We start from the raw sequence: 14,979 nt of genomic DNA on the forward strand, positions 1-14,979 counted from the left end.
TTTTATCCTTGAAATATGAATCATTTCATGTTACAATTTCGTTAACGACAAAGATAAAGGATATAGCTGATATTAGAATGACGCAAATTTTAATTTTATTGTCACACACAACTAGGCATACCATATATTATACATAAATAATCAATCACTCTTCCCGATCTACTTTCATACCATATTTTAAATTTGACAAGTTGACAACTTGATATCAATACATAACCTTTGATAGCTTCAATATAGTTGTAAATTGTAGTACTTGAAACTTGAGAAAAAAAACAAAAGAATACCCAATATCTTGATTCAATATTATTCTTCAGCTATAAATTAGTAAGTTTAAATTTTAGACACTGTATTTTTATTAAATATCCTGGAACCGTCAACATATAAGTCTATTACTAGTACTCAAAATCAACGCAGTTGACCTATGAGTTTTACTCTCTAGCCGGCCCTGCAGGCTGCATCATTGTCCATTAAAAGTTTATATTTGTTTAAGAAGAAAAAGAGCAGGAAAATGGATGTTCCAATGTCTAGTGAAATGTTTCAAGGTCAGGCTCATATCTACAAGCATGCCTTCAGTTTTGCAAATTCCATGGTTCTTGGTTGTGCAATTCAATTAGGCATACCAGATGTTATTCATAGTCATAAGCAGCCAATGACTCTGTCTCAACTTGTTTCTGAGCTGAAACTACCTCCTGCAAAATCAGATGCAATTCATCGATTGATGCGCCTATTGGTATACTCTGGATTCTTTGCTACTACAGAATTTCTTGATGAAAACTCAGAAAGCCAACAAGGGTATGTTCTTACACCTTCTTCTAAGCTGCTTTTGAAGAGTGAGATCCCAAACTTGTCACCTTTTGCTAGAGCTATGGTTGATCCTGTTATGGTGAATCCATGGCAATCTTTGGGGGATTGGTTTCTAGGAAACGAAACCACCCCATTTGAGACGGCACATGGTGCACCCATGTGGCAATTCTGTGACCAAAATCCAAGATTCAACAATGTTTTCAATGAAGCAATGGCTAGTGATTCCCAAATGATGTGTTTGGTTGTAAAGGACTGCAAACAAGTTTTTCAAGATATGGATTCCTTGGTTGATGTTGGAGGTGGCACTGGAATTATAGCTAACACTATTTTAGCTGCATTTCCTCATCTAAAATGCACTGTGTTGGACCTACCTCATGTTGTCGCTAACATGCAAGACTCAGAAAATTTGAAATATGTAGGAGGTGACATGTTTCACTCAATTCCCTCTGCTGATGCCATTTTGTTTAAGGTAACACGATTCTAGCTTTTGTTTATAAACTGCTGGTGGTACATCTCTAATTGGAAATTTGATATGCTGTGATTGATGCACTCTAGAATTTCCTCTATCTGATTAACTTGAGGGATGAAAGGTCTTGTAATTCCCTCCCTCTTGGCCTCAACTAATAAGTAAACACTCCAACTTTGAATATGCACATCTAGACACCTCAACTCGTCTCCATTGTATCAGTTAAACATTTCAATTTACAAAATGATTATCTAGACACCTCCAAATTTTCTGTCACGTCAGCGTCAGGTGTGCACCAGACACAGTGAGGCCGAGTTGGAGTGTTCAGTTGCCACTTGAGATCAAGTTGAGGAGTCTAGATTTGCACTCTCAAAGTTGGAGTGCTTATTTACTAGCTAAGACCAAATTTGGGTGTTTGTTTATGTATTATGCCTTCAGAAATTCCTTTGCAACTTGCTGAACATTCATGTTGAACATATAGCGAAGTAAACAAAACAAAGATCATAGGTTTGAGCGCACTGCACCCTTCATAAAAAAAAAAATACATAAGGGGCGTGTTGAAGATATAATTAAGTAAATAACTTTACCTCACATCTCAAGAGTTCGTATTGACTTATGTAGTATTTCAATTATTCCCTCCATCCCAAAAAGATTGCCTTAGTTACTATTTAGACAATCAAAGATATTTTCCTTGATCTTAATTTTTTTTCCAAATAATTTTTAAATATTTAGAATTGTTAATTTTTATGTAGTTTCTTAATATATAAATTTTATTTTAAAAAATGAAAACATTATACGTCCGAATTCACACCAAACATTAGTTACTTTGATCCTCATATTCCGAATCAAGACACTCTTTTTGGAAGACTATATAGATTATGTATTAAAGGCTATAGGTCATCATTCATCAGTTCGTGATGTTTACAATGTCTTGTTTAATTTCAGTTACGTTTTTATCTTGCTAGAAGGGGGAAAACAGGCTATTCGAATCCCCGTTCTTCTGATCTCCTCTTGTCTGTTTTGTTGCTCATGCCAATGACTAACAAAACAGTTTAAAAACTTCGTCCTATGGTTAAGAAAATGTGAGTTAATTTTTGCAGCATGTGATGCATAATTGGAGTGATGAAAATTGTGTGAAGATCCTAAAGAGATGTAGAGAAGCTATCAAGGATAAAAATGAAGGAAGAAAAGGGAAGGTCCTTATCATTGACATGGTATTGGATAGAGATGAAGAAGCAGCAAACATGACTGAAGTGAAGCTCATTTTTGATGTACTAATGATGGTTTTAGTCACTGGAAGGGAGAGAACTGAGAAAGAATGGGAAAATCTATTCCTTGAGGCTGGCTTCATGAGCTACAAGATTACACCTCTCTTTGGCCTAAGGTCCCTCATTGAAGTTTTTCCTTAAAATATTATGCAAGGATTAAAATAAATTGATGAACTACATGTATTGTCGTACCCTTGTAGTTCTTGCCTTATGTTGTATATTGTGTTTCCATTATCACACTATTTTGTTGTTGTTATTGTTTCTTTCTTTCTTGTAGACTTTACATTGCTTTTCTTATTAATGACTATGCTTTCTTCATTGTTTCTTGTTCTTTTACTTGGGTTTGATGCACTTGAGCCGAAGGTTTTTCAGAAACAACCTCTCTACCTCCTTGAGATAGTGGTAAGGTCTGCGTACACTCTACCCTCCCCAAACCCCACTTAGTGTTGTTATTGTTGTGATGAACTACATGTATTGTTAAGGAAACAATCATATGAAATTATGGAGCGTGCGACTAGCTCATCGAACCTTTTTAAACATATGCTTCTTTATACTTCCTCCTGCAAACTATAGCCACAAGTCATGTACACAATAAACTAATTTTAGCAGTTAATACCAATGTGAGGCCTGCTTGGACCTTTTCCCTAAAACTGAATGTCCACAACATCAATACTTAATTGGACCTTTTCCCAAAAACTAAGCAAAAGAGTGGTTCAGTTTCAATGCTAAAAGACAAGAGAAGTCATAGGATAAAATAAACATGAGAGTATGCTCTTGTAAGGATAGAGCTATTATTGGTATGGCACACATTTCAATTTTTGGAATAACAAGAAAAAAGGGAGCTGTTACAATTCTGAGCATGCCATCACAAACCTAATTACATACATGAAGATAGCTCATAACAAGCTTTGTTCTATCCATAAAATATAGCTCATCACAAGCTAGTTTCAGCAACATGGTTGAAAACTTTCTGAGCTAATGGAAACACATAATAATGTTGAAAGAGCCAGTGAACTCTTCAAAGCACAGGCTCATATTTACAAACATGCATTTGCTTATGCAAATTCCATGGCCCTGAATTGTGCCATTCAGTTAGGCATACCAGATATTATTCATAACCACAAAAAACCAATCACTCTTCCTGATCTACTTTCAGCACTCAAACTTCCCTCATCAAAATTAAATGGCATTCATCGACTAATGCGTCTGTTGATGCACTCTCAATTCTTTGATATAACAAAGCTCGAAGAAAACTCAGAAACAGAAGGATATGTTTTGACAACTTCTTCAAGGCTGCTTCTTAAGAGTGAAATACCAAATTTGTCACCTTGTGTTCGAGTAATGGTTGATCCTGTCCTTGTCACTCCTTGGCAATTATTGGGAGAATGGTTTCACAAGAATGAAGAAGCGACGCCATTTGAGACAGCACATGGGGTGCCTATGTGGGACTTTTGTGCACAAAATCCAATATTTGACAGAGTTTTTAATGAAGGAATGGCTAGTGATTCCCAAATGATGAGATTAGTTGTTAAGGACTGCAGGGAAGTTTTTGAGGGACTGAACTCATTGGTTGATATTGGCGGTGGCACTGGCATTGTACCTAAGACCATCTTGGAGGCAGTACCTCACTTGAAATGCACTGTCCTTGATCTTCCACATGTTGTTGCCAATATGCCACAGAGTGAGAATTTAATCTATGTAGGAGGGAATATGTTTCAGACTATTCCCCATGCTGATGCAATTTTACTTAAGGTATGCACAAAAGTTTCATCCTTAACATGTTCTAGTTTTATTTTGCTTGATATTGGAGGGGGGCTGGAATTACAGAAAAGAAATTTGGCTGCATTTCCTCACCTAAAATGCACCATGTTAGACCTTCTTCATGTTATTGCTAAAATGCCACAGACAGAAAATTTGAAATATGTGGGAGGTGTCATCTTTCAGTTACTATACGGTTTCTGTATTAAAGGCTATAGGCCATCGGTATCATGAGCTTGCTATTGGGGTTGAGTTAGGCTCAAGTATCATATCTTTATTTTTTTTCTTGCTAGAAGAGAGAAATAGGCAATTTAAATCCCTATTCTTCAGATTTCCTCTTGTCTGCTTTTTTGCTCATGCCAATGTCTAACAAAACAGTTAAGACTGTCATATGCTTGAGAAAATATGACATTTTGCAGACTGTTATGCATAATTGGAGTGATGAAGATTGTCACGAGTTTGTGATGTTTACAGTGTCTGTTATCCTGTCCATGTCAATGTCCAACAAAACAGTTAAGAAACTGAGAAAACATGACATAATTTTTGCAGCATGTTATGCATAATTGGAGTGATGAGGATTGTGTGACGATGCTAAAGAGATGCAGAGAAGCTATCAAAGATAAATATGAAGGAAGAAAAGGGAAGGTCCTAATCATTGACATGGTATTGGATAGAGATGAAGAAGAAGCAGACATGACTGAAGTGAAGCTCATATTTGATGTACTAGTGATGGTTGTAGCTACTGGAAGGCAGAGAACTGAGAAAGAATTGGAAAAGCTATTCCTTGAGGGTGGTTTCATGAGCTACAAGATTACACCTGTCCTTGGCCTAAGGTCCCTCATTCAAGTTTTCCCTTAAAATTTTCTGCTCTATGTCTCTTAAACTTCATTTGTTTTCATTAAGATTAAGACGTCTGAATCTGAACGATTAAGATACTGTCCCTAGATCTGAATACCAAATGATTAAGATTGTTTGTTTTTCAACATCTAAATGTGCATAATCTATTTATTTGTAAACAAAATAAATATACAATTCAAATAAAAAATTAATTAAATATTAAAAAAATATTAATTGAATAAAATAAAATCATTATTTGATAAAAGAATGTAATATTTATGTTCACTAATGATAGTAGAGATGGGTTTTAGTGATGGTGATGGTGATGGTGATGGTGGTACTGATTGGCGTTAGTGGATAGTAATGATGGTGTTGATAGTTCTGATGGTAGAGGTGGTTGGCGTTGTAATGGTTGTCAATTACTAAGTCATGAGCCTCTAAAGAAAGATCAAATCCCCAAGTACATAGAGCCTTCGTAGCATATATTGGAATACTGAAACAATTGAATATGACATCCCCACCGAACAAATAGCAGAAGAATGTTAAATATGGATGCTGAGTCCAACTGGTGGTACCGACTTCAGCATTACTGGTATCTTCATCCAGAAAGGAAGAGTAGGCTCTCATTAACTATCCTAAATGGTGCTGCAGGATTTAGTGAGGTAAATATGAAATGCAGTAAAACATATATGTAACATTTCACAATCTGAAACTATAACTGATACTTATATTGAATTGTAACAGAAACTGATAACTGGACTGAAACCGAACTGACAGTTATTCTTGAAACCTTATTTTATCAGGAAATATTCTATTATGATAAGTTACAAATCATGAACTTGCATGTGTGTGACTGGTGCTACATATGGGGAGGGCCGACTTAGCTTACGAGCAAGCATGGGTAGCTAACAACTGGCCGCTTTGGCACTCATGCTCGGGGAAGTGGTAACTTCGCCCAGCTGAATGTGATCAGATTAATGTACTAAAACTGGATGCAGGAATTACACAAAATGCACACATTAAGACAATCAAGTAATTTTATTCACACAGAAGTACTTCAACATAATGCAATTATTTATCTGAAAACTGTGCTAGGATAGAATACGGAGGGTTAAGCACTCTGCTTGTCCCCTAAGAACTTAACCTCAAAACTTCTTTCAAACACTTGGTAGACATGCTTTTGTCAATAATCCATTTAGGAAGGTAGCCTTAACGTACCTCAACTTTCAACTGAAACTTGAGTTTTTAACTTCCCAGATATCCGTCAAATCCCGAAATCTACAACCATCAGGCCTGAACACATCAACACAAGATAGTTCAATTCATTTTAATCGAATGAATCTCCATTTCTTGAAAATCTCAATTTTTCATGCTAGGGTTGCGTTTCAATCCATTTAAGTCTGAAGTTATCCACTAGAATTATTCCATCAAATTTTGACTAATTCCTAATTTCCTATTTCCATTCATGGCTTCTTTCAATTCCACAAGTAAACTACTACAAAAAATATTGAGCTTTATGATTTCATACTATCCCAATAATACCAATTTGTCAGTTCAAGATAGTGGATTTACTTTTGGAAGCAATTCCTCAAACCCTACCCTTTAACTTAAAGGGTTCTTGTTGACATTTCCGGTAATGTAACTATTCATAAGTTAAACTAGTGTTAATTGACCCAAATTAACTCAAACTCTGCTGGAATTATTACCTTGGATAAAGTAAGTAAGCAGTTTGTTTTTGCCTTCATAAGCTCTTTAAATGCTGAAGAAGTGGAATTTTTCTCCCTCTAACTGACCGTATCTATACTTTCTGATTGACGGACGCGGCGTGCGTCCAGTCACGCTGAAAACAAATCTGAGCTTTCGCCCCTATGGAGCGCCGGTTCCTGCCGCCTTGGCCAATCAAACACATATTCCAATACTTTATGCTATGCCAATTCCAGAATTATCATTCCTGTCAAAAAAAAAAAAATCGATCTCTAAGTCACATTTATCTAATCAAAATGGATACACTAACTCTGTTTCACCTCTCTCTACCTATATATGTTTACAGAATGTAATTGGTATATACACAAAAATTCTCTTGTTCGCGTCCCTCTAATCCCGCTAACCTCTCTCCTATTTTACTCGCCTCTCTCTTTCCCTAGGCTCACCCATCTCTCTGTGTATATATATTTTAAAGAGTATATAATAGCAAAAAAATTATGTGTCTTAGGTGTATTGACTTGAAATATGATATGAGATTATAAATCTATGAGATAATATATAATTATTTCAAATAAGAAAAACTAATAAATATGATAAAAATGTTTATGTAATTAAATAGTTTTTCCCTTTTGTATTTGTATTGTCCGACCCCTTTATACTAAAAACACGTCTGAATAAATTATAACTTATTTTTGTCTTTGTTTAAAATATATATTATATACATATATTTTTATTTATCCAATCATTGTCGAAATAAATCAATCAAAACATACTCTAAATCCTTCATCAACCATAGCCTAGTTTTGAAAGTCACCGGAATTATAAGATCATATATATGAGCAGAAATCTCTTGGATGAATTCAACCTTCTAGATCTTTTTTGTATTACTCACCAATTTCAATTATTTATGTGAAGTTGTTTAGAAGAGAAGAAGAACTTGTCTTTAAAATTTTAAGAAATGCCTCCAAAGGAGATCGAACCCGCGACAAAATCCCAATGTGCATGGACCTTAAGCACCCACTTATGGCAACTGAGCCAATTCTCTACTTATTACAGAGTTCGGAGTCTAAAGGGCAAAAAAATTGACAAAAATTCCAAAATGGCATATCAAATTTTTTTCCAACCAAAAGGGCAAAATCGCTACTGACGCAGCGATTTAGCTTTGACGCCGTTAACAGATCAAAATCGCTGCTAGGGCAGTGATTTTATCCAATTTTATTTTTTTTCGAAAATCGCTGCCCGTGCAGCGTTTTTGCAAAAAAAAATAAATTATTGAAATCGTTGCCATGGCAGCCATTTTCGTTATTTTTCTTTTTTATTTTCAAAATCGATGTTATTGCAGTGTTATTCTTTTTTTTAAAAAAAATCCCTGTCTTGGCAGCTTTTTTGGTGGAATTTTTTTTTTTTTTTGAAATTTCTGCCAACTAGTCAACATCAAAATGACTAAAAAAATTATTTTTTTAGAAAACACTGTCTTGGCAGCGATTTTGGTGAAAATTCTTTTTTAAAAAAAACAAAATCACTGCCTTGTCAGCGTTTTTGGTGGAAACTTTTTTATTAAAAAAAAAAAAAAATCTCTATCAATTGGTGGAAATCTTTTCTTAATATTTTTTTCATAAATATCGCTGCCAATTTTTTTTATTAATATTTTTTGTTAAATTGGCAGCTTATTAAGAAAAGATTTCCACCAATTGGCAGAGATTTTTTTAATTTTTTTTTTTAAAATAAAAAATTTTCCACCAAAAACGCTGCCTTGGCAGCGTTTTCTAAAAAAATAAAATTTAGTCATTTTGATGTTGACTAGTTGGTAGAAATTTCAGAAAAAAAAATTTCCACCAAAAAACTGTCAAGGCAGGGATTTAAAAAAAAAAGAAAAAACAATAGCACTGCAACAACAGCGATTTTGAAAAAAAAAAAAAATAACGAAAATCGCTGCCATGATTTCTTTAAAAATATATATATATTTTCGCAAAAACGCTGCACGGGCAGCGATTTTGATCTGTTAACGGCGTCAAAGCAAAATCGCTGCGTCAGTAGCGATTTTGCCTTTTTGGTTAGAAAAAAATTTGATGTGCCCTTTTGGAATTTTTGTCAAATTTTTTTGCCCTTTAGGCTCCGGATTCTTACAACTTATTACATGGGTGCTCATTCTTTAATTTTATCTCATTACTTCAAATTTCTATATAAATATAATTAGTTCGATACGAGATTAATGAGTGTTGGAGCACCCAGAAAGGGCAATGTAGATCCGCCCCTGCTGACAGAAGACAATCTTAGCATAATTGATAATGTTATTATAATGTGATTAGAAGTTCATAAATCCTTAGGGGTCGTTTGGTGTGAGGGATAGGGAGGGTTAATCCTGGGATAAATTTTAAATACCCTTTATTTTCCTTGTTTGATTGGAAAGCCCGGGATAACTTATCTCGGGATTAGTAATTAGTATCGGGATAAATTATCCCTCCCATTTGGTGGTATAGTAATCCCGAGATAATTTATCCCGGGATAGAATAGGAAAATGACAACTATATCCCTTTAAACCCTTTGTATATATCATTTTTCACATTTATGTATATTTACATTATTTTTAATATTATGTATACTAATATTCATTACTTCTTATTTTTATGATAATTATTTATATTTTTCTATTAAAAATTACACTATATAAATATAATTTTTATTTATGAATTTATTTGACTAATTCTTATGTTTATTTATATTTTGATTTTCCATAAATCTTCTTTCACTTTAATAAAACTTAAAGTGGGAAATTCTATTTTTAAGCTAAATAAGAAAAAAGTTTTATTTTTAAATACATATGGTACTTACCATGAGAATGCATAAACAAAAATATTAGCACATGTCCTCCTGATCCCCCCCCCCCCCCCCCCCCTCCTTCTCCAATATTACTTTTAATATCATGTATAATAATATTCACTACTTCTTATTTTTATGATAATTTTTCATATGTTTCTATTAAAAATTACACCATAAAAATATAGTTTTTATTTATGAGTATAGTTAACTAATTCTTATGTTTATTTATATTTTTTTATTTCTCACAAATCCTCTTTTACTTTAACAAACTTAAGATGAAAATTCTATTTTTAAGCTAAATAAGAAAAAAAATATTTTTCAATACATACGGTACCATAGTGGAAATGCACACACAAAAATATTTAAACTAAATAAGATGCAAGTTTTATTTTTTAAAAAAATGAATAATTAAAGCTTGCAAAGAAACTACAAAAAACTAAATAAAGTGAAGGGTAATTTTGTAAACAAACAACTTGTTCTTAAAATTTATGCAATACATATTATTTTGAATACAACAAACCAAACACTCAATAAAAGACAACCTCAGCATAACTTATCTCATCATAACTAATTCCATCATAACTTATTCCATCATAACTAATCCCATCATAACTTGTTTTCAAACCAAACGACCCCTTATAGTAAAAAGAAATATATTATATAAATTGAGACAAAAGGAATACTTTTATTAATTTTAGAAATGGTCTATTACCTCTGTTTCATCTGAATAACCATCTTTGAAGGGGAAATTTTATATTAAAAATTTAGTTGATTGACTATTTAAGCTTTCACCTTGTTGATGAGAATTTGATTCACACTTTGTAAATTAAACTAGTGGGTTCAATTTTGTGAGAAAGTCAAATTCCTTAACTTGCACTGATGATGCAACTATATTTGCCTGTTCATACATTAATACATTATCGTGTGCCAACATTCAACTATGTCATTGCAGTAAATTGAAGTAACAGCTACTTAACTAGTTGATACTTGACAGCCTGTGATACTCATACAACCATACTTGATGATCAAGAGTCTCAGGGACAGCTTTAATAAATCGGTGGTCTCCAAATTCAAATGGGAGCGTTAAATTTGAATATATATTTTTTATGAAGTATATTATAGTCAATTATTTAATCTTTCTTAAGACATATTATTCATAATTTGTCAAACTTCTATTACTTCTTTATTGTTTTCTGAAAAGTTTTAATTTTCTACAAATAATACCTGATATTTTTTTTAAGAAAATACTTATAATTATTTATTTTTTAAATGGGGCCCCTCAAATTTTGGGGCCTAAGGCAATTGCTTTTTTTTCAAAGTTGTAGAGCCACCCCTGAAGAGTCTAAAAGTCTATGTACAAAAAAAAAAAAACTTTAACGTTTCATTTTATTTGTCTAACTTTTTCTTTTATTTGTTTAAAAAAGAATGTTTCTTTTCCTATTTTGGTAACTCTGTAATTCTAAATATTCAAGTGTTTTCGACAAACAAATTGGAACGGAGGGAATAGTTAAACTTGCACAAGGAAATTATTTTAAATATTCAATTTTCAAACTGCCGAAAGTTGAAAAACAATTATATAGTGTACCACTTGATCTACTATTGGTATTTTCCCGTTTTGAGTGACCTGTATATTCAATTGAATTTGATTTCTATACACGACAGTATAAAGAAAACGGAAAAGGGTCAAAATGTTTTTGAACTATATGAAACTGAACGAAAATATCCTAGTTACTAGTTTGGTCTAAAAATGTCTTTGTCGTCCGGTTCAAAAATGCTTCTATTATTAACTTATTTTAAGTCCATTATATGTTCAGCAGAATGATGGCATTGGTAGGCATAAATTTGAAGAAATAATCACATGGAGACAATAAGTCAAGAACATAACAACTAGCTATAGGTTACTTATCAAAATTCTGTTGAGATTTCCATACAAGTTGTTAATTCTTTGCTACACATGAAAGTAAATTAGGCACAAATAACATATATAAAAGATGCCACTTGGAACTCTTATTCTTGACTACTCTGGTTTCTAGGAGGAAGAGAAAAAAATGGTTTTCCAAAAAGAGTACCTTGATTTGTTGTTGGTTCCAAGTGGGCTATTCATCATGTTCACTTATCATCTTTATTTGCTCTATAGATACCTTACTATCCCTCATACCACTATCATGGGCTTTGAAAACAATGACAAGAGAGCTTGGGTTGAAAGAATCATGCAGGTAAAGTATGTACTTATAGAAATAGATTTAAGATTTAAATTTGATGATTCTGGCCTTTAAAGCTTTTCGTGGTAAACATTATTTTATTTTTTTAAATTATGAGTTCAAAATTTAATATTTGTTGAAATCAATGGTGGAGTCACCTTTTTCCTAAGAGAGTCACTACTTAAAAATCAATAGTTTTCTATTGAAAAATGTTCAGTGGCGATTTCCACAGATATTTTATTGTATTGGTGGAAAAAAACCAAAATAATAATGTTTTCATATGGAAAAATTAGGAATTGTTTTCCACCATGCATTTTTCCAGTGAACTCGTTCGATGAGAAATGAGTGGAAAAATCATGATCTATAGCACAAAATTTCCACTAATTCGTAGTAGGAAAAATCGTTATTTCCAGTAATGAGTCAATTGATCTCCTTTTGTCATAAAATTACACTTTGTAGATAGGTCAATCCCCCCTAGTCGAAACTTTAGTAATTTTCCACTTGTATAATTATGTTTCATGTTTGAGATATTGAATTCAATTGAACTCGTTAAAAATATAGGTTGCATCTAACTTATCATTTTTACTAAATCTTGCAGGCTTCAGATACCAAAATTATAGATACAGCTCTAAATGTTTTAGAATCCAATAACAGTAATGCAACATACTTGGCAACAGTTTCATTATCATTGAGTTCTCTCATTGGAGCCTGGATGGCTAACAACACTATTTTCACTAGTGTACTAATTTATGGTGACACAAGGCCAGAAACAATGTCAATCAAGCTCATAACTCTACTAATCTTCTTCTTGATGGCTTTTGCATGTTTTGTACAATCATCTAGATGCTTCATTCATGCAAATTACTTAATCACCACACCAGATACTGATATACCAATTAGTTATGTTGAATTGGCTGTTATAAGAGGAGGTGAGTTTTGGTCACTTGGGCTTAGATCACTTGATTTTGCAACAACTATACTCCTATGGTTTTTTGGTCCAATTCCCATGTTTATTACTTCAATTGGGATGATTATCTTCCTCCATTACCTTGACAAAAACACGAAGCAATTGCACGATCATCGTTCTTCTAGAACAAGAAAACAGGTTTACAAGAGAGTTGAAGAAGCTACAAACAGGGCAACTCTGCTTTAGGCCAAATTTCCTAAATAATTGTTTGTTTAATTTGTACAAAAAAAATGCCAAGAGATAATTTTGGTAATTTGTTGTAATATAATTGGTAAATAAGTTTACTTACAATCACAGCCACCAAGTCAAGAATTCAAAATGTATAAGCTACTATCATTAAGTATGAATGTTACTTGTAAGATATATCTATTCAATACCTTAGCAATAGGTTCCTTTTAAGCAACAACATTTTTTTGCCAATTTCATATATCACAAACAACATTCAAATTCTACCAATCTCACAAATATTCAAACAAGAACATAAGAAAGGAGAAAAAAATAATAATAAATGGTATTCCACAAAGAACACCTTGATATTTTCTTGGTGCCTAGTGGATTGTTCATCTTGTTTGTTTACCATCTCTTTCTTCTCCAAAGATATATCAAGAATCCTCATACTACTGTCTTTGGATTTGAGAACAATGATAAAATTGCTTGGATTCAAAAATTTATGCAGGTAAGTATTAATAAATCTCCTATTAGTCCATCATGATTTTAACATTTTTGCGTGTCCATGCGTTTGGACATGATTTGGTTGAAATTTGAAGAAAAAAATACTCCAGTATTTGAAATTGTGTTTGGACATGAAACCACAGTTATGTTTTGTTACTAAAAACTAATAAAAGAAAAAACATGTTTTTCAAACTACAAATGATTTTCCTCACTTGACTTCTAAGTAATTTCATATTACTGGCTCCAACTAAATACTTTGTTACTCAAAGATTTCATTAAAATATTGTGATTTGTTAATATTATCTTTTAAAGAATATCTTTCATTCACCAACCAAATACCAGAAAACATTTTCCAATTTTGTTTATTCAGGATAACATTTTGTTTTTTTTTTTTTTTTCAGACCCAAAACCGGGATGTTATGACAGCCTTATATGTTCTATCAGCAAATAATTCAGGAGCAACATTCTTAGCAACTGTGTGTTTAACTCTAAGCTCTCTAATTGGAGCATGGATGGCAAATACTTCAACTATTTTTAGTAGTGAATTGATATATGGTGACACAAGGGCATCTACTTTGTCAATTAAGTACATAAGTCTTCTTTTATGTTTTTTGGTTGCATTTTCATGTTTTGTTCAATCATCAAGATGTTTCATCCATGCAAATTATCTAATTAGTATACCAAATAGTGAAGTTCCTTCAAGCTATGTGGAGTTGGCTGTGATTAGGGGAGGTGATTTTTGGTCTATTGGGCTTAGAGCTCTTTATTTTGCTATCACTTTGTTGTTATGGTTTTTTGGTCCAATTCCAATGTTTGTTACTTCAATTGGGATGGTTTTTCTTCTTAATTATCTTGATACCAACAAGAGCCCATTAGTGCAGCATCATTCTTCCAGCAAGCTTAGAGGAAATCATGTTAGTTGTCAAGTGAATTAGTTAAAAATTGAATTTTGTAACTTTGAGATGTAATATAAGCAAAAAAGATTTCTCCTTTACCTATTACTCCCTAAGTTACAATTTGTTTGTCTTGTTTTGACTTGACGCTGAGTTTCAGAAAGTAGAAAAGACTTTTGAATCTGGTGATCTTAAACTAAAGATATATAAAATATATCAAAATGTTATTTAATTTTACTGGCTTAAACATGTTATGGGGAAAATTATAATCAAAAAGTTGTTATAATGTTTGACTAAGATAGTCCATTAACTGGTTTCAGCCCATTGTCTATAAGAAAGGGAAAGGAAAAATTCAAAAGATTAGCCTAGGCCCTTGGGAGGGAAATTATTGAGCCCAAATTACACCCATTAGTCCTTCAGATCCATTTTATATCATGTGTATATCTATTTATATTCAGTGAACACTGGACCTATAAATAATATACACCCGAAATACAAATACAAATAACTTATTTATAAATTGGGAATTGGAAGCATTATTCTTCTTTATTTTTGGGTTTTGTTATGTAATTCTAATCAAAGCTAATTC

General features: G+C 32.6%; 3 protein-coding genes and 1 pseudogene across 3 annotated transcripts; all 4 read left to right on the forward strand.

The window, feature by feature from the left end:
• The first annotated feature begins 508 nt into the window (after positions 1-508).
• On the forward strand, positions 509-2,861 carry LOC125822716 (trans-resveratrol di-O-methyltransferase-like). Its single transcript, XM_049502154.1, has 2 exons — positions 509-1,273; positions 2,371-2,861. The coding sequence occupies exons 1-2, from the start codon at positions 509-511 to the stop codon at positions 2,677-2,679; spliced, it is 1,074 nt and encodes a 357-aa protein (XP_049358111.1). The 3' UTR covers positions 2,680-2,861.
• A 655-nt stretch (positions 2,862-3,516) lies between these two features.
• LOC125822715 (trans-resveratrol di-O-methyltransferase-like) lies at positions 3,517-5,154 on the forward strand. The gene is made up of 2 exons (XM_049502152.1): positions 3,517-4,290; positions 4,846-5,154. The coding sequence occupies exons 1-2, from the start codon at positions 3,517-3,519 to the stop codon at positions 5,152-5,154; spliced, it is 1,083 nt and encodes a 360-aa protein (XP_049358109.1).
• Positions 5,155-11,648: 6,494 nt separating this feature from the next.
• On the forward strand, positions 11,649-13,015 carry LOC125822733 (uncharacterized; annotated as a pseudogene).
• A 304-nt stretch (positions 13,016-13,319) lies between these two features.
• Positions 13,320-14,464, forward strand: LOC125822738 (uncharacterized). Its single transcript, XM_049502175.1, has 2 exons — positions 13,320-13,501; positions 13,899-14,464. Exons 1-2 carry the CDS (start codon positions 13,334-13,336, stop codon positions 14,430-14,432), a joined length of 702 nt encoding a protein of 233 aa, XP_049358132.1. The 5' UTR covers positions 13,320-13,333; the 3' UTR covers positions 14,433-14,464.
• Positions 14,465-14,979: the final 515 nt, after the last annotated feature.

The sequence above is a fragment of the Solanum verrucosum genome, unplaced genomic scaffold (genome assembly GCF_900185275.1).
Source record: "Solanum verrucosum unplaced genomic scaffold, falcon-dt-bn FXZP01000103.1, whole genome shotgun sequence".
NCBI classification, from domain to species: domain Eukaryota; kingdom Viridiplantae; phylum Streptophyta; class Magnoliopsida; order Solanales; family Solanaceae; genus Solanum; species Solanum verrucosum.

Bases quoted from the DNA above. Each gene is read 5' to 3' on its own strand.
- LOC125822716 (XM_049502154.1), top strand. From the start codon at position 509: ATGGATGTTCCAATGTCTAGTGAAATGTTTCAAGGTCAGGCTCATATC. The intron at 1,274-2,370 runs GTAACACGATTC...TAATTTTTGCAG, and splicing joins CTGATGCCATTTTGTTTAAG to CATGTGATGCATAATTGGAG.
- LOC125822715 (XM_049502152.1), top strand. From the start codon at position 3,517: ATGGAAACACATAATAATGTTGAAAGAGCCAGTGAACTCTTCAAAGCA. The intron at 4,291-4,845 runs GTATGCACAAAA...TAATTTTTGCAG, and splicing joins CTGATGCAATTTTACTTAAG to CATGTTATGCATAATTGGAG.
- LOC125822738 (XM_049502175.1), top strand. From the start codon at position 13,334: ATGGTATTCCACAAAGAACACCTTGATATTTTCTTGGTGCCTAGTGGA. The intron at 13,502-13,898 runs GTAAGTATTAAT...TTTTTTTTTCAG, and splicing joins GGATTCAAAAATTTATGCAG to ACCCAAAACCGGGATGTTAT.